The sequence below is a fragment of the Cheilinus undulatus genome, linkage group 1 (genome assembly GCF_018320785.1).
Source record: "Cheilinus undulatus linkage group 1, ASM1832078v1, whole genome shotgun sequence".
NCBI classification, from domain to species: domain Eukaryota; kingdom Metazoa; phylum Chordata; class Actinopteri; order Labriformes; family Labridae; genus Cheilinus; species Cheilinus undulatus.
Window position 1 is genome coordinate 36,836,289 of NC_054865.1, and position 21,172 is coordinate 36,857,460.

At 38.7% G+C, this 21,172-nt stretch overlaps 1 protein-coding gene across 3 annotated transcripts in view; it reads right to left on the reverse strand.

Moving 5' to 3' along the window:
* The window catches only part of tub (TUB bipartite transcription factor), an 81,007-nt gene that overhangs the window by 13,477 nt on the left and 46,358 nt on the right, over nucleotides 1–21,172 (reverse strand). For 2 of the 3 annotated variants that reach the window (XM_041791392.1, XM_041791397.1), the window contains exons 2-5: nucleotides 11,266–11,317; nucleotides 4,773–4,935; nucleotides 4,022–4,159; nucleotides 1,786–1,938 (exon numbers count right to left, since the gene is read on the reverse strand). In XM_041791392.1, the coding sequence (XP_041647326.1) occupies nucleotides 1,786–1,938; nucleotides 4,022–4,159; nucleotides 4,773–4,935; nucleotides 11,266–11,317 (506 nt within the window). The remainder of the gene's footprint in view (nucleotides 1–1,785; nucleotides 1,939–4,021; nucleotides 4,160–4,772; nucleotides 4,936–11,265; nucleotides 11,318–21,172) is intronic. The other variant, XM_041791404.1, reaches the window with a different exon arrangement.

Genomic DNA, 21,172 nt, shown 5'->3' on the forward strand with positions numbered 1-21,172 from the left:
AACTCAAACTCCCCTCTCATTTTCCACCTTGTAATTGGGCTGTGTAATGATCCAATCAAAATTAATCTCAAAATTTCAATATTTTATCACAACCAAACTCATTTCTTGGTTGCATTTTGGTTTCATTATTTTGTATTTAAAACTTTTTCTGTATCATAACAGATTTCTGCTCTGTTTCAAACTAAGGGTATTTGACTTCCTGTTTGGATACAGACCTGCTTTTATTGTGTAAGAAATAAGGAACCTTGGGTAGATCAAAGATTGTGTCATAAATTAAACCATGGAAAGGAAGCTTGTTATGGCTTGAAAAGGGAATAAGAGAATAGTTAATCTGTTCAAATATCACAGACTTCTGATGACTTTTGACTTGTCCCCTGAGCTGTCTGTGAGGTTTTTTTAAGTTAACCCTAACATTAAGGTGCAGTGGTCCACCTATTTACATCATTGTGTATGCAAGAAGCTGTTGCCTCTGTTCATGCCATCCATAAAGCATGCAATTAATGCAAGAAAAATAATGCACTAATAATGGACCTTAATCACATCCCAGAGACAGGGACCAGTGGCCTAAAAGAGTTTCCAAACATTTTTAGCTTATTTCTTTAAGTGATTTTTTTATATATACAGAGTGTCTATCATCTCATTTCCTAGTTCATATAATGGCAGTATCCGACCACCTTAAATATATGGCCATTTGGTATCTCACTTTTCATTCAAGCCGGTAATGAAATGCAAATTATGTGTTGGCTGTAACAGTAGCAGGCACTCCAGTCATTCATCTGAAGTTGGGATAATAATAGTTATTTGCTGCCCAACAACACTGTGGTTAAAAAAAATCCAGTCTTTAGTTATTAGTGTTTTTTAAGCCTTAAGAAATGTGAGGAGGAAAAACTATGATTATCTAAATCTACTCATTATAGGACCTTAAAATAAAAAGCATGCTTAAAGGTATGAGCATCTTAATAAAAGTAAGGGTAAGATTCAAATCTAGGGATGCAAAACACTGGAGTTTTGCCGATATATTCCAACATTCCAGCTAATATCTCCCAGCTACAGGCCTCTATTTCACAATAAAAATTCACCTATTATCTGCCAGTGTTGATATTATGCTGATAGTAACACACATCCCTACTCAAAACAGTAGTGTTGCATCATGAAATCAAAGTTGAAAACATTTCTATTACTCAGTTTCAAACAGATCTTAAAAATTGATGTCTCTAGTTCATTTGTTTCCAGTTTTACCAAACATGAAACAAAAGACAGAAAAATGTAGTGCTGTTGGATTCTTCTCTGAATTTGCTACCCACTCTATCAGCACAGTTGACTTGTGAAGGTAAATAGTAGGGACAAGTTTGCTTCAAATCGCTGTATTTAACCACCTAAGCTGCCATATTTGCTTTGCTGTCCTAAAACTAGTGTTGGTGGCATGTTAACACGAGAGTTTTTGCAGGTGTGTGAAAGATCTCTACAGAGCAGAGTTTTGTGTGTTTGTTATATAAAAGATAATAAAGGAGTGTTCATGTTATGTACACAGTTAGTCATACTTTGGGAAACAGAAATCAGAGTGCCAGAAAAATATGTCAGCATCCTTCATTAGGGCCTTAATTATATCATTCACACTCTGAGTCTTAAACTGGATCTTCTATTTGCAGCTCTATCATGACTCAGTGGGTTTCAGCGCCTTGCCAACACACCACAGCACTGGACCAGCATGCCGTGGGTGTAAAAATGGACTTGTGCTCTTGCAGTAGCAGAAAGAGCAGAATGCTTCCTGAGCATTAGCATTACCTTTCTTAAGCATGGTGACACGCAGATCCTGCTTGCTTTGTGACTGAGTGCAGCTCATGACGGGCTCTGCATCGCTCTCATCTGTGGTGCTGTGACCCACTGTCAGGATCTGGATCTGACTATCATCCTGAAGGGATGCTAGGCCATCGATTGCTGCAAAGCCAAATCACACAAAAAAAATCCATTAGGAAAACTGCACTACTCTTTAGCAGGCTCGTGTTAAAGTGAATGACACAGGAGGTATGAAGTCAACACTCGTCTAAGAATATGTGAAAACATTTCCACATCTCCTTTATGTGCATGTGTGGGAGTTTTCTGCTGCTCTCATGTTGTAAGTAATTGTGTCTATACCATTCAATTAGCTTCTACTGAGACAGGAACATTATGTCCATTCTGTTCAAGACTTTCAAGAACAGTCTGCTGACATTCAGAGCAGCAGCCACGCTTTTCAAACTTACCCTTGTTCTGAAATACAGAAAACAAGCTGAGATCTCATTCTCTGAGCCTGTATGGACACATCAGCTCACTTCAATATCAAAAAGTTAAATGAATACAAAATATTAGTTTCAGTAAAGCACATTTGCCAGCAGGTTTAATTAGTGTGGTTTCCAGTGTGATTATTGACTGTTTTTTTTCTTTCCTCAAGGGTGTGAATGTAGAAAGCAGGGATTCACAATGCAGGATTTTTGCAATATGTCAATATTTTCAAACTCGTTTAGGTGATACCTGCATGTGACTTCACGTCTTACCCTTAGTATGACAGTCTGGCTTTCAATAGAGGCAGGATGCCATCCTAGGCTTGTCAAATGTAAGAGTGAAATTCTTATTTTCAAACGGGAAATAGACAAAACACAAAGTTTGGTCAAACTCTTTATTCATTGGATTGCCACTAGAGAAAGAACATATGCAAAACTTTTCTTAAAATATTTCATAAAGATTTTTGATATCAGTCAACTTAAATCTCTTATTGTGGGAACAACTGGTATACTTTTATTCCATGAGCGCTGAAGGAAACAGAAAACTTCGCCAACACTTTAAGCTTAGGAATGAAGGCCATAAACTGAAACGTGTCATTCTAACTGAGTAGCTCTCTAAATTACAAGTGCCGCTGAAGCTTACTATGTCCTTGAAGACTTCTTTTTCATCCCCTATGAACATTGGAAATTGGTGAAGCTGTGCCAGAGACACCTATTTTTCATTCCATGAGTGCTGCAAGTCTTTATGGGAAAAGGTGTACATGTGGAAGGCCTGCTTATTCTTGTATTGTTTTGTTATACAGATCCATCCTGATTCAAAGTAATCAACCAAGCACACATACCTGACTGTATAACGGTGAAGTCATCTGAATTATTCCTGAGTAATGTATGCTGCAATGCTCATGTATTGATGTACATGATGATTTTATTGAAAGCATGCATCCATAGTGAATCAGCTCTCTTGAAAGTTCGTGCTGATACTTGAGAGAATGAGAGAGTGATGGAGAGGGAAGCGACACATCCATCAGCTGAGCTCAGTGCTACTGACCTGATTTATTTTTTACCCCAGTGAAATCTTGTTACCTTTTTTTCCCCTTGCTTAAAGTCGGTCCTGTGCTGAGCATGTACGTCAATGTGCTGGATCTGATAACAAAAACTGTTACATGTGGGTAAACTATGGCTTATTAAGGTTATGTTTTGTTTTTATCAGTTCTTTAGGGTTCTTAGAATTTTATTTGTGATCAGATTTCTTGCAAAGTAATATTTCTTGCAAACAGTAAACAACTGCATCACGCTAAGTCTGCAATAACCCACTATGAATGTTAAAAGAAAAGAAAACAAGCAAACAGGAAAAATCAGAGCACTAAACATGAAACACACCACTTCAACAGTCAGTTTTCCTCCTTCAGCTAATGAGGAATTTGTGTCTCCACTTGGCCTGTGTCTGCAGCCCGACAGCACTCAGGCTGTCATACATCATTACAGACAGCCCAGCTCTGACAAGTGTGGCACCGCAGCGGTGGCTAAGAGGGCAGCTTGGCTGTGTTTGTGACCAGATGTGGGCTTAAAAAATCAGCAGGGAAACCATTATCGTAGAGCTGCACAGAGAGCTTGAACAGACATTTGGATTCTGCCTCCTCTTTGTCATACTGGGTAGTGCTTTTTTAGTATTTATAATGGGCAAGTAAAGTCTAAGGATAATAAATTCTAACAATAACCTAAATTTGTCCACCCATTTGTCTTAATACTGGCAGACTGACCTTTGTGCTTCCCCTTCCTCTCTTTTTTGTCGCTGCCTGTCTGTGGAGTGGAGCTGGCTGATGCTTTGCCCTTCTTGGCTGAGCGAGGCGGCTGTGTGTCCGTGACGACCTTCACCTCCTCCTGTTCAGCTTCTTGCACTAAACACAGGCAAAGAAAGATGCAGAGTGCAGAGTTAATAGAGGTAGGAGGATAGAAAAGCAGAGAAATGAGTTAGGGGGCTATAGATTCCCTTCTTTCTCTCAGAATATGAGTCAAGAGAAGAGAAATATTTTGTCAATCTATTCTCTCTTCTCTCTCTGCAGGAAATGGCGACAGTTCTTGGCTTTGAGTCCAGAAACTGGCCGTTAGAACTAGGGATTAGATGGCTGCTCTGGTGTCTGTGTAGATAAAGAGACTTCATCAATCCTGACACCAATCCTGCTCTCCAGTGTGCAGATTTACAGCACAGTGTAAGCTCCTGCAGTAGATCCTTCAATAAGTTGTATTGATTCTATGCTTACTTTTTACTTCTTAGCAACAGTTCTGCAGTTGTCTTGTGTTATTCAGTTATTTTTATAGAAATCTGTCAGAGGAGATTGGTTCTAGTTCACTGGAATAAAAGAACAGAATCAAAGAAATATCTCAGGACAAAGAGTTCTTATGTAAAAGATTTAATGCTCTAACTAGCAGATTGACATATTAAGCATTCTTAAATCTTTGTTTGAGCTTGGGGAAACAAACTGAGACCTAAAAGAGTTCAGCCTGACTCACCATGGTAGATGGTGCTGCTGTTGCTGCTGAGGTAGGACTCCACCAGTGGCGCCTGTTCCTCGCTTTGTTTGGTGCGACGTGTGCGGGATCTCCCATCCACATTGGACTGCACCATAAGAGGCTCCTGCCTCTTTTTCTTCTGCTTCTGTTCAAGGAGCGCCCGCTGTTGTGGAGGTGTTATGTTTGTGTGCAGAAGCACAAAATCACACCCAGGTAGAAAGACAGACAGAAGAGAATGTTAATGAAACGCTACCTTACTAATGAATCCTGCAATATTACTGGTATTTTGATGCCACTGTCCTAACGTTTTTTTAAGGTGTTGCTGAAATCAAGTTCAAGTGGGCATACATTAAAAAAACTCTGTTTCAACATTTTGTCCTCAAGCTATTTTAATTAAATATTGGATGTCAATGTTTTGTCAATAATGATGGTACCTATAGAAAGTATTTAGTCCCTTGGATGTGTTTGCCTTTTATTGATTTTATAAATCAGTCATGGTCAATATGATCTGGCTTTTTGTGACAGGGTTTAAAAAATATGTAATGTAAAATAAGTGAATACATAGATATTCGCCCCTTTCAATCAGTATTTAGTAGTCACCTTTAGCAGCAATCACAACACTAAATCTATGTGGATAGGTCTCAGTCAGGCTTGCACAGATCTCAACGGTTCTCCTGCAGACTGAATAAGATTGTCCTCCATGATTTTCCTATATTTTGCCACATTTATTTTACCCTCTACCTTTACAAGCCTTCCAGGGCTGTCTGCTGAGGAGCATCCCACAAGCATGGTGCTGCCACAACTGTGCATCACAGTGGGGATGGTGCAGTGTTTGGTGTCCGCCAAACAAAGCATCTTGTCTGATGGCTAAAAGCACCATTTTAATCTCATTTGACCAAATAACTTTCTTCCACTAAGCCATGGAATCTTCCACATACCTTCTGGCAAACTCTAGTCAAGATATAATTTGAGTTTTCCTCAACAGTGTCTCTCTCTTTGCCACTCTCCAGTAAAGCTTTGACTGATGAAGAACCTGCTTTTTGAATGCAGTCTCTCCCATCTCAGCCGCTGAAGCTTGTAACTCCTTCAATGTCTTGGTTGCCTTTCTCACTAGTCTCCTTCTTGCACGGCCACTCAGCCACACACGGCCTGATCTAGGCAGATTCACACATGTAACATATTATTTCTACTTCTTGATGATTGATTTAACTGAACTCTAAGGGATGTTCAGTGCTTTGCAAACATTTTTCTATCTATCCCCTGACTTATACTTTTCAATAACCTTGTCTCTGAGTTGCTTGGAGTGTTCTTTAGTCTTCATGGTGTAATAGTAGCCATGAATATAGATTAACCAGTGACTGGATCTTCTAGTAGAAGGTGTCTTTATACTACAACCACTTGAGAGATATTCAATGCACTCTGTTTTCATTTTGACATAATTTAAAAAAAATATATATTGAAAGTGATTGATTTAGAAAATCAATAAAAGAGTAAAACATCTAAGGGGGTGAATACTGTTAGGCACTGCACATTCTGTTTTTATTTACATTTTCACAATGTCGCAACCTTCAAGGAAATAGAGTCGTATTAGTGGGAATGATTGAAAGATAAACTATCATAACCTCTTTGAATAACAACTATTACATAACTGTATCTTACTTTATTTGATCATCAACAAACAATATCAATGAAAGGATTGTGTAGCTCTGTACATGATACTTTCAAATAGCCCCATTGAATAACATGTTATAATTCAGCTGTTCTTTACTTAACATTGCCCATACCTGACATAAAAAGGCTCATCAAAATGAAAAGGTATCATAAAACATAACTTTATAAACCATCTTTCCATTATAGGCAGAGATTCATGTTTAAATGCTAGCAGCGGGCTCACAGTCTCAGGTAAATCTGTTCAGCCAGCAGAAGATTCTGAGGATGTTTAAGGCATGCTGCTCAAACCATTTTAACCTGGAGCTGGATATAGATATTCATCTGGACTAACTGTCAGCTATATGCAAGTCCTCAAACCAGAGCTCATCAAATATTGAAAGTTTCTATTAGTGGAGGATTCAGGCTGCAGAGCACCGCGGCTTTATAGTTTCACTCAAAGAGCTCAAATCTTTGTCAGAGCGCTGATGGAAACAACAGATGGGGTATTTATGCAGTGCGTATATTTGTAGGTTACAGCGTGGAAGCTGCACTTTCCATGAACTTTGGTGCACAGCTATAAAAAAAAAAATCTCCTCTTGCTTTGACTAATATGCTTCTTTAAACCTTTTAAAAACATCCACTGTGGGCGTTTGAGAATATCTGCAACCAGCTGAGAGAGAAGCATAATATTACAGAAATAAGATGTTCATTTCTAAGCCACAGTGAATCATTTCTACAAACATTCATTTATTTTTGTGACAAATAAAGTTATCAATCAATATTGATTGAGTTTGATTAGTAAACATTCCTTTAGCTAAGTTAAGGATGTTTGGTCATCAATTCAAGCCTAGATGAGCTGCATTTACTTCCATGTGGATCAGACCAGCTATGAGACCGTCCCATTGGTTAATCAGGGAGACACTGCAGTGTTTGATGCAGCTCTGACTACATGACACAGTTTCAGTGTCGTACTTCATGCCTAGTATCCAGGTCTGACATGAGCAGCTGAATGTCAGAAATGTTAGATCACACTCTACAGAGACAAATGAAAATAGAAGAACAACAGCTGAAGGGTGTTTGTTTTGTCTGGCTTCAATGCTGCTGACAACAAACAACAACAACAGCAGTAGTATCAGTTTACAGGATGTGAAGCTGCCAACTTCAGCTGGTTGAGGATCCTGCAGTCTCACTTATGAATACTCTGCATTGTAGCTTGTGGTTTTGCAAAGTGTTTGTCCTTAAATGCAAAATAAACAGTACCTTTGAAAGACAACTAGCGGAGAAGTTTAACATTGGATGATAATTAAAGCAGTAAATGGATCATATGTATCAGTTTATTTCATCTGGAGGATAAATCTGAACATTTGCAAACTTGATGGTCAATTCCAATATAAAGGTACATCTCAAAAAAATTTGAATATCATAAAAAAGTTCAATATTTTTTGTCACTCATTTCAGAAAGTGAAACCCATATATTATATAGACTCATTACACATAGAGTGAAATATTTCAAGCCTTTATTTCTTGAAATATTGATGATTATGGCTTACAGATAATGAAAACCCAAAAATCAGTATCTCAGAAAATTAGAATATAACATAGGATCAATAAAAAAGAATATTTTAAACAGAAATGACAGGTTTCTGAAAAGTATGTTCATTTCTATGCATGCAATACTTGGTTGGACCTCCTTTGGCATGAATTACTGCATCAATGCAGCATGGCATGGAAGCGATCAGCCTGTGGCACTGCTCAGGTGTAATGCAAGCTCAGGTTGCTTTGATAGTGGCCTTCAGGTCATCTGCATTGTTGGGTCTGGTGTCTCTCATCTTCCTCTTGACAATACCCCATAGATTCTCTATGGGGTTCAGGTTAGGCCAGTTTGCTGGTCAATCAAGCACATTAACACCATGGTCATTGAACCAGCTTTTGGTACCTTTGCAGTGTGGGCAGGTGCCAAGTCCTGCTGGAAAATGAAATCAACATCTCCACAAAGCTTGTCAGCAGAAGGGAGCATGTAGTGCTCTAAAATGTCCTGGTAGATGGCTGCGTTGACTGTGGACTTCAGAAAACACAGTGGACCAACACCAGCAGATGCCATGGCAGCCCAAATCATCACTGACTGCGGAAACTTCACACTGGACTTCAAGCAACGTTGATTCTGTGCCTCTCCACTCTTCCTCCAGACTCTGGGACCTTGATTTCCAAATGACATGCAAAATTTACTTTCATCTGAAAAGAGGACTTTGGACCACTGAGCAACAGTCCAGTTCTTTTCTCCACAGCCCAGGTAAGACGCTTCTGATGTTGTCTCTGGTTCAGGAGTGACTTGACACGAGGAATGCCACATTTGTAGCCCATGTCTAGATTGGCCTGTGCGTAGTGGCTCTTGATGCGCTGACTCCAGCCTCAGTCCACTCCTTGTGAAGCTCCCCCCAAATTCTTGAATGAATTTTGCTTGACAATCCTCTCAAGGCTGCAGTTATCCCTTATGCTGGTACACCTTTTCCTACCACACTTTTTCCTTCCACTCAACTTTCGATGAATATGCTTGGATACAGCACTCTGTGAACAACCAGCTTCTTTAGCAATGACCTTTTGTGGCTTACCCTCCTTGTGGAGGGAGTCAGTGACTGTCTTCTGGACATCTGTCAAGTCTGCAGTCTTCCCCATGATTGTGTAGCCTACTGACCCAGACTGAGAGACCATTTAAAGGCTCAGTAAACCTTTGCAGGTGTTTTGAGTTAATTAGCTGATTAGGGTGTGACACCATGACTTTCCAATATTAAACTTTTTCACAATATTCTAATTTTCTTAGACACTGAATTTTGGGTTTTCATTATCTGTAAGCCATAATCATCAACATTTCAAGAAATAAAGGCTTGAAATATTTCACTCTATGTGTAATGAGTCTATATGATATATGGGTTTCACTTTCTGAAATGAGTGACAAAAATCTTGAACATTTTCATGATATTCAAATTTTTTTGAGATGTACCTGTATACACAGTATATTTTCTTAATATATTTGGCAGCCAGGGTATCATTCCAGCTCTTATTTTCAAAAATAAAGTCACTCCATAAACTTCAAATCTGAATAGGATCACTTTAAATTACACTTTAAGATCGATCACTAAACGGCTACTTAAAATATTAGTCGTGTTAACTTAGAAATACAAAATAGCTATTTCTGCTCTATTTTTCTCAGTCAGTTAAACACATTTTTAGTTTTAGGTTCACAGTACTCAATCATTTTAAGTATTTTTTGTCATTGTACTCAAATTATTTGGCAATCATCCCTTAACCTGCATAGTTTTCCCAGAATGCCTTTGGGCATTATTCAGTTCAAGTCCATTCATACAACTTTATATATCCCTCAAAGGGCCGTTGGTTCAGAGCTGCTTGCACAAGATAAACACAGCGAGAGAGACAGCAACAATATGTGAAAGTTAAAATACAAAACAAGATCTAAACACAAGTGCTGGTATGAATTAGGCTGACGAAATAATAAAAAGACCTTTCAAAGGGCAATAATAAAGGATTGATTGTATTTATAAATATATAGTACTTATTTGACTAATAACCTCAAAGATACTTACTTTTTATTAAATTGATCTGAATGAAACCAGTAGAAGACATGTTCACTAACAATAGAGAGTCTTGTCAAACTATTATCATTGATTTTAATGCATTAGCATAAAACACTCATCTATCTTTTAACCAGAGGGATATACATTTTTCTGTTCTACTACAATGAAATCTCTCTTCAAAAGAAGATAATCCCCTTATTCAAATCAATGTCTATTTGAAAAAGATGGCTACCTTTATGAGGTGCTGATTCAGGAAAAATGCATATCTCTTGTCTTAAATGTAACTTTTTAAAATGGATTTTATTTATTTTTTTTGTTAATAACACTCACACAAAGACAAAAACAGACAATCACAGCCAAACAAAATACCAACAATTAAAAACTAAAGTTAACAAGACACACTTCCACTTAAAAAGGAGGAGTGTATTTCATGTCAGTCCAAACAATGTTAAGGTCCATGAATTGAAGGAGGGTCAGGGGTAGAGTCCATCAGTCCCAATCTTTACACTGTTGAATGGGGCACAAGGCAAAGGCCAAAGAGCAAAGACCAGCAGGAAACAAACAATGTGTTTCATAGCAGTAAAGTGCAACACAAGGCTTTTCAACACAGTCAGTTACCAGTTTGTCATTTGGCTTTCCTTACATAATCAGTAAATGAGCCCAGTGTCTTAGGAACTTTGGAAGAGTGACAAGGAATACCTGATTTTATTAAGATATAGGTGGGAGATCATATATAATTGAACCATTTTTAAAACAAGGAGGGGCAGCTGATATCCACTCTTTCAGGATAACTATATGCCAAACCTCAGAGATTGCTATAAAGCAGCAGGAAGGGTCAGAGAGTGTTTTGAGCAATCCAAAATCACAGTAAGGCTGTCAGGAGTTAACGGTCTATTATATTACACTGTACAATTGAAAAATACAGTTCAAAAAGACACAATGCCCCAGGGTCCTATCACCCAAAGTACACTTATCAGAGAGAACAGAGACAGAGGAAAGAGTCTGCTCAGTTTTATCTTGATGTGACTTGTTTTTATCAAAGATTTCCTTAGACATTTTAAATATTCATCAGGTTGAAACATCTTCATAAAAACATTCATACTGTTTGATTTTTTCCACGTTATTGAATAGGCCTCAATCTGTCCAAGCCTTACAAACACTCTCTTATTAGAGGCTCAGAGAGATAGTCCTAGATGGCCATATGCAGCTCTGTGACAAAGGCTCACTGGAGACAGAAGAGCGGAAAGACTCACCTGTCTGTCCAGTTTCTGCTGTCGCAGGTTGGTGCCCTCATCATCTAAGGTGCTGCAGAGACAAAAGCAAAGACAGAGGAGAGATTATTAAAATGGTTTAAAGATATCTGATAAATATAATATTAACCTCTTTAGGATGTGTAGGATGCCATTTTCACATTGATGCCTACATCAGCTTAACTATTGCACACGCAAAATGCCTCAGGTCAATAATCTCAGGAAAACTTACATAAGAAATGTGATGGTTCATGGAAAACAATGAACAAACTTGTTTATCTCAAGCGCATTATTTAAACAAACCAACAGCATGCTTATTTAGAGAAGCCAAGCATAGTGTGGGCAGTAGATGAAACCAGAACTGCAGAGTATGCTCTGTGTAAAGAAGGTACAGGGCTGTTGAGTTAACTGCATCTTAGCGTCTTGGAAAAAGGTGTTTCAGTCCTCTGGGTGGCTCATCAGACATTCAGAGTCAGTTTAATTAGAACATGTTTACTTCAGTAGTGACCCTATCTCCTTCAAATTACATTTCATTATCAATGCTTTTATAGTTATGTTGTGGAGGCAGTACAGTGTCTGCCAGGCTAATGTTCACACACAACTGAATAAAACACAGCTTGTATTTACTGCATTAGAGTCATTAAGAGGTGGCTGAGAGAAGAGAAGAGTGCAGCGTGAGGCTGGGGCTTGTGTCTAGTCTGTCATCAGGCTGAGGATGTTACTATGAAATGTTATTTATGTCTTAATTAACTGGGGACTAGTTCTGTATTAAACAAACCCATTCAAATACTGAAAGATGAGGTAGTCATTATAAGTGCATTTAAGTGGACATATTATGAAAAAACTCAACTTTTAAAGGTGTTGCACATAAACTATGTGGACAAATAGTTTAATCTGGAGTTAGTCCCCCTTTTGAAACTTCAAAAGCTTCCACTCTTCTTGGAAGGCTTTCCACAAAATTTTGGAGTGTTTCTGTGAGTTTGTGTGCATTCATTCTGTAGAGCATTTGTGAGGCCAGGCACTGATGTTGGATAAGAAGGCCTGGTTCACAATCTCTGTTCCAGTTCATTCCAAAGGTGCTTGATGGGGTTGAGGTCAGAGCTTAGTGAGGGCCAGTCAAGTTCTTCCACACTGAACTCATTAAACCATGTCTTTTTAGTCCTAGCTTTGTGCACTGGGGCACAGTCATGCTGGGTTAGAAAAGAGCCTTTCCAAAACTGTTGCCACAAAGTCAGAAGCATAGCATTGTATTCAATGGTATGCTGAAGCATTAAGATTGGCCTTCATTTGAGATAAAGGGTCTAGCCTCAACCCTGGAAAACCGCTGCGAACGATTCATCACTCCACAGAACATGTTTCCATTGCTCCACAGTCAAGTGTCAGTGTGCTTTACACCACTCCATCCGACACTTGGCGACTTTTCCACACCATGTGCAGCTCCAGGATTTTAGAAGGTCTTCTGCTTCATGGCTGAGCTACTGTTGTTCCTAAACGCTTTCACTTTCTGAAAATATCTCTTACAGTTGACTGTGGAATATCCAGCAAGGATTCACTTATTGCAAAGTTGGCATCCATCACAGCACCACACTTTCAAATACTAAGCTCTTCAGAACAAACCATTCAGAATCACAAATGTTTGCAAATGGAGAATGCATTGATAGATACTTGATTTTATGCACCTGTGGCAATGGGTCTGATTGAATTAACACCTGAATTAACATGTGTGGCCGAATACTTTTGTCCATGTGTTAATTTGGGTATCCAGAGTATCAACAAACACACAAAGTGTAAAATAAGCCATCCCAGTCCTTTTCTTATGGTCAAACTATGTCTGAAAAGAAAATCTGACAGTCTGCTCAGAATCTATAGTCATTATAGTAACACCTGCTTTATTTGTGGCTTTTCTGCCTTTATTTATAGAGGAGGTCAGCGGATAGAGTCAGAAACAGGGATGAAGAGAGTGAGGAATGACATGGACAGACCTGGGCTGCTCCTGTAAAGGGGTACGTCCTCCCTGCTAGGTCATAGGTGACTTGCTTATTTACATTAAAAGAGACTTGACCATAATAGACTGTTCTGAGAACTGCTGTTGAGAGCTGGTTTATACGTGGCCAAAAGCCTCGTCTGGTGCTTGATCCATATTACATATTGACTAAAGCATGGCCCAGAAATTTCAGTTAGACCACAGGGGACTGTCTAAAAAGGTGAAAAAGGGGGTATGATATGTCCCCTTTAAGTGTTTTTGGGAACAAACAAATCAGACAACAGCATAAAAAAGCTGCAATGTTATTTAATATTATAAAGACAGTATCAACAGTTTTATTTATTTCCATAAAACTGAATAAATACCTTCTCATTCCATTAAAACAAGTGCTTTTAGGTAGACACATGAAAATGTTATTTATGTAAATAAGTTATACAGAAGGTTAATTTCAAAGAGACGGGACTGTTCAGAGCTAACTCCTCTTCATTAATTAGAGCTGGGAGGCTCTTATGTAGCCACCATTAGCTTCTTTTCAGAGAGGAACATTACCAGAGACAGCTCTTGAATATAATCATATCAGTGATGTCATTGTATTCAAGGAGGGTAATGAAGCTGGTCAGAATCAGTTGCACTGGAGAGCAACTGATTCAGTTCAAGGAAACCTTTGTTTCATTATGAATGAATATTCACTGAGACATCCAGGATTGAGAAATCCCGTTCAATTTACTTTTTCACTATTTGATGAGACAATATGTCATTATTTGATCTATGGATAAACACAAGTTGAGATGACTAACATTTTGTACTCATTTGTTTTATTAATATCTTAATAGTTTGACCCTTTACCATAGCGTTAGCTTGTTTACTTTCATTCTGAAAACTCCGATAGATGAACAGAAATATCTGCTTTGAAAGACTGCCTTCTATTTACACTGGACTGGGATCCTGCTGTCTCTAGCACGCAGCTGTGGGTGCTCTCTGCACTCTCAAGCTGCTTCCTCTTGTTGTTACTTCACGCTACATCACATTCCCGCGCTTGTGCTCCTTTATTTGCATCCGTGCCGTGCCTAGGCCCACCTCGTCCTTCGGTGCCGGGGCCACGAAGCGTGCCATGCCGAAGCACAGAACGATTGCACTCACACTGGCCAAACGTACCGGGCTTTAGGCTGAAACGGGCCCAGGCACAGTATGGATGGCCTAGTGTGAGTGCGCCCTTATTGATCAATGCAATCAATGTGTGTTTTATCAGTAGCATCGTTGCTGGCATCATGGCTTAAAGTAACCTCGTTCTTGAGCTGTATATCGAACTGTTATTGGGTTCTAATATTGAAAGTGATTATTTGTGCCACTTTTAACCCCTTTCTGCCCAAATTTGCACCAATTTTTGCCACTTTAAACCCATTTCCCACTTCTTAATCCAATTTAACCACCTTTTCTGCCCATTTCTTTCACTTTTAAACAATTTTTGTCACTTTTAAACCCTTTACATCACTTTTTCTAACCTTTTTTGTCACTTACAAAGCAATACTTGCCACTTTCTGCCTATTGTTGACCCATCATTGCTATTTACTCATTTTCACCACTTTTTACACTCATTTTTGCCCATTTTAACCACATTCAACTATTTGTTATTCCTATTTTTGCCTGTTTGACCCATTTCTACCACTTCCATTTCTACCTCTATTTTTCTGCCTCAGTTAACCCACTAATGTAAGTTTAAACATTTTTTCCTTTTTTATAATCCCACCTGGGCGGCACAGCGGCACAGTGGTTAGCGCTGTTGCCTCACAGCAAGAAGGTGGCTGGTTCGCTTCCCGAACAGGGCCTTTCTGTGTGGAGTTTGCATGTTCTCCCCATGCACGCGGGGGTTCTCTCCAGTTACTCCGGCTTCCTCCCACCACCAAAAACATGCTCATTAGGTTAATTGATCACTGTGAATGTGAGCGTGCCTGGTTGTCTGTCTCTATATGTCAGCCCTGTGATCGACTGGCAACCAGGCCAGGGTGTACCCTGCCTCTCACCCAATGACAGCTGGGATAGGCTCCTGCCCACCCCCGACCCGGAACGGAATAAGGGGTATAGAAAATGGATAATCCCACCTCACCACCTTTTCTGCCAAGTTCAAGCCAATATTGCCACTACCAACCCCGTTCACCACCTTTTATACGTTCACTTTCAGTCCATTTCTGCAACTTATAAAATCCCATTTTAACACCACTTCCACCTGTTTTTGCCATTTTTAAACCCCTCACTGCCATTTTAACCTATTTTAATTCTATTTTAAGAAATGGGATTTATATTTTAAAGATGGCTATATACTACAGCACAAATGAATAGAAAAGATTGGGTGGTTATTACTCAGGTAAAAAAAAATAAAATAAAATATGGATATCACAGCTTAACTTTAAAATGGACCATGATTTTGCTGACCTCCATGGGCCCCAGAAAACTCTCCCCTTTATCCCCCCTTATGGGCGGCCTCGTCTGCACATAACTATTCTTGAATATGAACGGCTGTGTTGAACCACCGTTAGGTACGGTGGGGGTCCTCAGTTTCCAGCACCTTTATTTTGGAGTAGCGGTCTGAACAGTTTGGTAGTGACAGGTGGGTGGGTAGGTATGTGAGTCTTTCCAGATGAAAAACACAGTCTTATTTATATCAGTAGCTTTACTGCAATCTAAAAGTAGGCTTAAAATAACTCAACTTTGCTACCACCAGATTTGCTTTTTCTCAACTTTCTTTATTCTCCGTACTTGAGCCAAAGTTAATTAATACAGATTACAAATGCTGATAAAGCATGAGTGACTAATACACAGTTCTGAATGTTGCTAGTTTTTCACTCTTATCAATGAATCAGTTCTAATCTGCAAAGGAAACAGCTTTAGACAAAATATGGTAGAATTTATGTAAGAAAAATGTTCATCCCTCATGCTGAAAAAGTCCTTTTACAACTAAATAGATAATATATTGTTAAGTATTTAAACAAATTGTTGCTTTTCTACCACTGATGGGCTCATAAACTGTAAGCTAAGCCTTTATTCACTTTTTCATTTGTGTTTTTCTCAGAAGATACAGCTAGAACTTTAGAAAAAGACTGACAAGGGGTGGTGTAAAAAAGAGAGCAACAGTTATTCTAAGATCTACAAAACCGTCACAACTTTTCAGAATCTGTATCAGTGAACATATGGATGGCAGCTCCAAGCAGACAGGAGGCAGAGACAGTCCCTCTGAGACACATGATTTCACAGCATCTAAACAAAACTGACTACACTTAACAAATATGCATTGAAATAGGAGTGTGAAATGTTTATCACAGGTTTTTAATGGGAAAAAATGCAAAACAAATATGAGATTTTCTTAATTTGACACACCAGCACAAGTTGCAACACAGCTTAACCCTGGTTGGGAGAAGAGAAGAAACATGTTTTCTGCCATGACAAGCTTTCCGTGCGATACTCAGGACTACTTTGCCCTACGAATAAATGTGGCCCAGCTTAGATGAAACTGCCACAATCAAGCTGATCGCTCCACAAGCAGAAAGTTTGTGCACCAGCTCACAGTACAGCTGAACCCCACCCTTAACTATCGAAAACTCATGTAAAAGCAGGTTGGGACATCTTTTCCATTCCACCTTGAAAATCTTTCAGTTCAGGTTCTTTTTGAATAAAATGGTCCAGTTCTGGTAAAACTGCTGCTATACTACAGCTACATCCAAGATGATCACCACAAATCGAGTATATAACGTTATTTCAGGCGGGCCGCAGAGTAAACCGCCGCCATAATTGAGATCAGCTAATCTCACGCAAGCCCTCATCAGCTGATGGCCAGCTGATTTGCTCTAGGCACGTCATTGGCCAATCCCACTCAAGCTGCCTTATTTAAACTGCTCTAGCATAACTATGCTCTGACGCTCTTTCTGCAAGCTGCTCTTACAACCCCCCAACTCCTCCCTCCTTCATTCTGCTTCTGACTTAATCAATACGTTCTGTTGTCATTGGTGCCTGCTCTGCTCTGGGGTTTTTGCGGCTTCTCTTCCTGCCTCAGGCAATCCTTATCAGCATAGGAAGAGCAGGAGCATGAGCTGTTCCTGCTGAATGCTTTCCATGTATGTTTGTAGAAGGGCAGGGGGATCCCAGAACAATCACACCGCCAAACACTAATAACAGCTATGAGTGCTAATAAAGAAATATTCATAGCCACAATCATGTGTGTTTCTTCACAAAGTGGTCCTGACTGAACTAACCCGTCCCGTAGCTACCACCTCATTCACCTTAAATGTCACAGATTGGTCAGGTCTTTTCTCAAACCTGGCACAATCGTTTCAGATTGGAGCTTTGAAGACAGATTTGCCTGATGATAGACAGGGAATCTTGCCAATCCAGGAGGAAATTCTCTGTCGAACAATCTCTCGGTTGTGATCATGCTGAGTGTGAACTAATCTTAATTCTAGCAACATTTGTGCCTCTTCAAGTTAATGGGCAGGTAAAGTACTATTGTTTTTTCATTATGTCATTTTTAATTTTAAAGTAAGCATTTCTCCCTACTGTATCCTGTTTTAAAGGATGAACATGCGCAATGTGACAGTTGTAGCCTTCCATGTGTTTTCCATGTGATAATCTTAAATATCTATAGGAAGCATTCGCTGCAGACTCCCACATTGTTCCCTCAGCTTGTGTGTTGGGTGTTTCCAAGACCCCAGAGAAACCTCAATCTTTCCTAATGAGAGTGCAGTGAATGTTTTCTGCAGAAAGCTGAGGAGAATGAGCTTCAGCAGAGGAGAAAAGGATGTAAGATGGAGGGGGAGAGGGGTCTGCAGATTTGTGATAGTGAGAATATTATGCGGCTTCTCCAGTTCGCTAACAGTGACTCAAACTGTTTCATAAATTTCTATGAAAAAGGACTTATTTTATTTCTCTCATTCTGCCGCTGTTTTAGTATGCAAAGCTTTTAAACAGGCACGTAATATTCCTATGTGCATTTCAGACAAATGCACATCTTTGACTTTATATTCCACTGTCTAAAGAGCATGTGTACATTTAAAAGCTATCAACACTTAAAAACCATCAGTGTCTGAGGATGTCATCCAAATGTCACTCAACTATGAAGATGAATTTGCATAATAAATTATGTTGTGGGCATTATTAAGAACCAAATGCATTTCCAATATTACATTTGAATTATAATGCTTCATTTTACTGAATTCCTAGTTTAAAAGTCAACTGCAAATCTGTTTTTATTCCCCATTAAGTCGAACTGACACATGATAAATAAAACAGACAGATAGTGCACAAACAAGGCTGGAGAGCATTTTTTTTACTGTTATTATAATAAAATATGCAGCTCAACTTTACCTGCATCTCTGCACTACATCGAATGCATTCTGATGACAAAGGCTCTCAATAAAAAAGTCTTTACCTCCCACTCTGTGTCAGACATACAAATAAACAAAGCAGAGTAATCAAGTGTGTGAATAGGCATCAGACTGGATGATAATGACACACACAGAGCTGTTCCAGTGGAGGTCAAACAGCTCATTATTGTGGAGAGGTTCTGGTCACTGCTGATGCTGTAACACACCAACGCTCAGCTGTGTGGAAAGCTTTAGAATCTGGATAAGACCAATTATTCATTGCAGATCAATGGTAACGATGTGTACTATAGTTAAAGATAAGTAGACTTCAATTACTCAATAAAAAGTCTACATCTTCATATTGAAATCGGCTTTAGAAATCACGAATTATGTGTTAAAGCATTAAAATGTGATTAAGGAAATCAAATCACTAGACAACATCCACATGAAGAAGAAAGTCTCAGCACACTTTGGTCCCAGGTATTATTGTATATTACGATAAAATAATTTTGAATATACTTAGAAACTAACATCAAATCATCAGATTATTATTATTTTTTATGTTTTTTTTTTTTTTTTTGCTATTTGATGAGATTAAGTATTTTATTTGTTTATTATGAAGTTAATTCAATTAGGACAACACACATGAACCAACATATCCGGGAATTCACCCCAATGTAAATATGCTGAAGTTATATGACTGCTATATTTCCTCCATTGTCCTAAGGCAAGTGTAGTCACACAAAACAGATTTAAAACAACAGGACACCAGTCAGGACAGTCCACAAGACAGAACACAGAAAAACAGAGTTTCACAAACAAGGGAGCATTTTTTCCATAACAGACTCATGTTAAATAAGCTATTTAAACGCAGAATACACCGAAGCCCTCAAGAGCAGGCATCAGAACAGGAGAGTGATACTTAGAATGAGTACATGACTGGTTTGTTTGTTTGTTTGTTTGTTTGTCTGTTTGTTTGTATAAGGGCAAATGCCCAGGTTTACTTCTTTAGAACTGTCTACCTAACCAAACTCAGGTTTTTTATTAATTTCTTCAAGACGGTTAGATGTGTATATCACAAACAATAAGACAACATATATCCCACACCCAACAAAAAACAAAAAAAAAACAAAACAAAACAAAAAACAAAACAAAACAAACAAACAAAAAAAAAAAACACAAAGGGGGCACAGACTTAACAGAGCAGAATTGTCGCTATAACATAATACATACCATACAGTTCATAAATCCAACAGCTCAGTGACATTGTACAGGGGCCACAGACAGACTTACCAAACAAGTGGAAATATTTATATCCACTGGGCCCGTAAATTCACAAACGTTTCATAAAACTAATTCCTAATTCCTATGACACGTTTAATCCTTCAATAAAGGACAAAAACCGATTCCATACGAGCAAATATGATTCTTTACGGCGCTGTAGTTTGGCTATCATTAAGTGATGCATTCTCTGTCATTAACATAACCCAGTCTTTATATTCAGGTCTTAATTGTCTTTTCCAGTCGTAGAGGATAACTCTAGCAGCTGAAGTAAAGCCTGTTAGGACGAGGGCCAAAGCATGTTTTGAGGCTTTAGGTAAACACGACGTATCCCCCTCAGGTTAAAGAGTATTTGTGGACTTTTTCACTTCATGAAAGCAGAGAGAAAGATTCATGTAGCTTCAGCTTCATCAAAGCTGCCACACTAAAACAATATTTAAAGACAATTCTGCCTCATACATGATTGTTAAAGGTACAGTGTGTAACACTGGGACTATAACACTGGGACCATTATTACATCTTACATCCTAACAGCATGCATTGCACACTCGCTGTCCAAACTGCATCCATTAAAATTTGAATGCTCTGTCCTGTACATTTCAGTTTCCCTTGTCAGAAAATAACAACCAGTCCTTTTATTTTCAATGCAGACAAACAGAAATGTGTCGCTTTGCACTGACGAGCTTTTAACAGCTGTGAGCCAAATAGTTTTGCCTCCATGTTGAAACATGTCAGAGCAAAACTTTCAATTATGGATGTGGCTATGATTAATGCACAATTATCTCGACTTAGTAAAGCACGCTACCAAGCTCTGCTGAATGGAGTAAATGAAAGAAAATCAAGGAGATATTTCCATCAGACCTTTTAGGGGATGATCCCAAATCGACTCAGTGTTAAAGAGTTTGATTTGTTCCCTGTTTAAATATCGTTTCACTGATTTCCTCCATGTTTTTTTTTTTTGGAATTCCCAGTTTAGTGTTCAAAGGAAATTTTATTTGTTTTATTTTGTAATTTGCTAACCTGGTTCTGATCTTTTTGCATGTTTTGTTAGAATTAACTTTTTTGTTGCCTTTAGATGGGTCCTCTTTTGTTTTTATATTTTACCCTTCATCACACTCCTGATACCTTGTCATCTCCCTCTTTCCCTGTTCTGGCCAATCTCAACGTGAGCGACAGAGAGGAAAATCATTGCTCACATGTTGTTGGGATACTACGATAGGAATCAATTAACTCAGGTGAGACTTCTCAGATTTTGTCATGGCACATGCTTGTGTCACATCCAGGTGTAACTCGG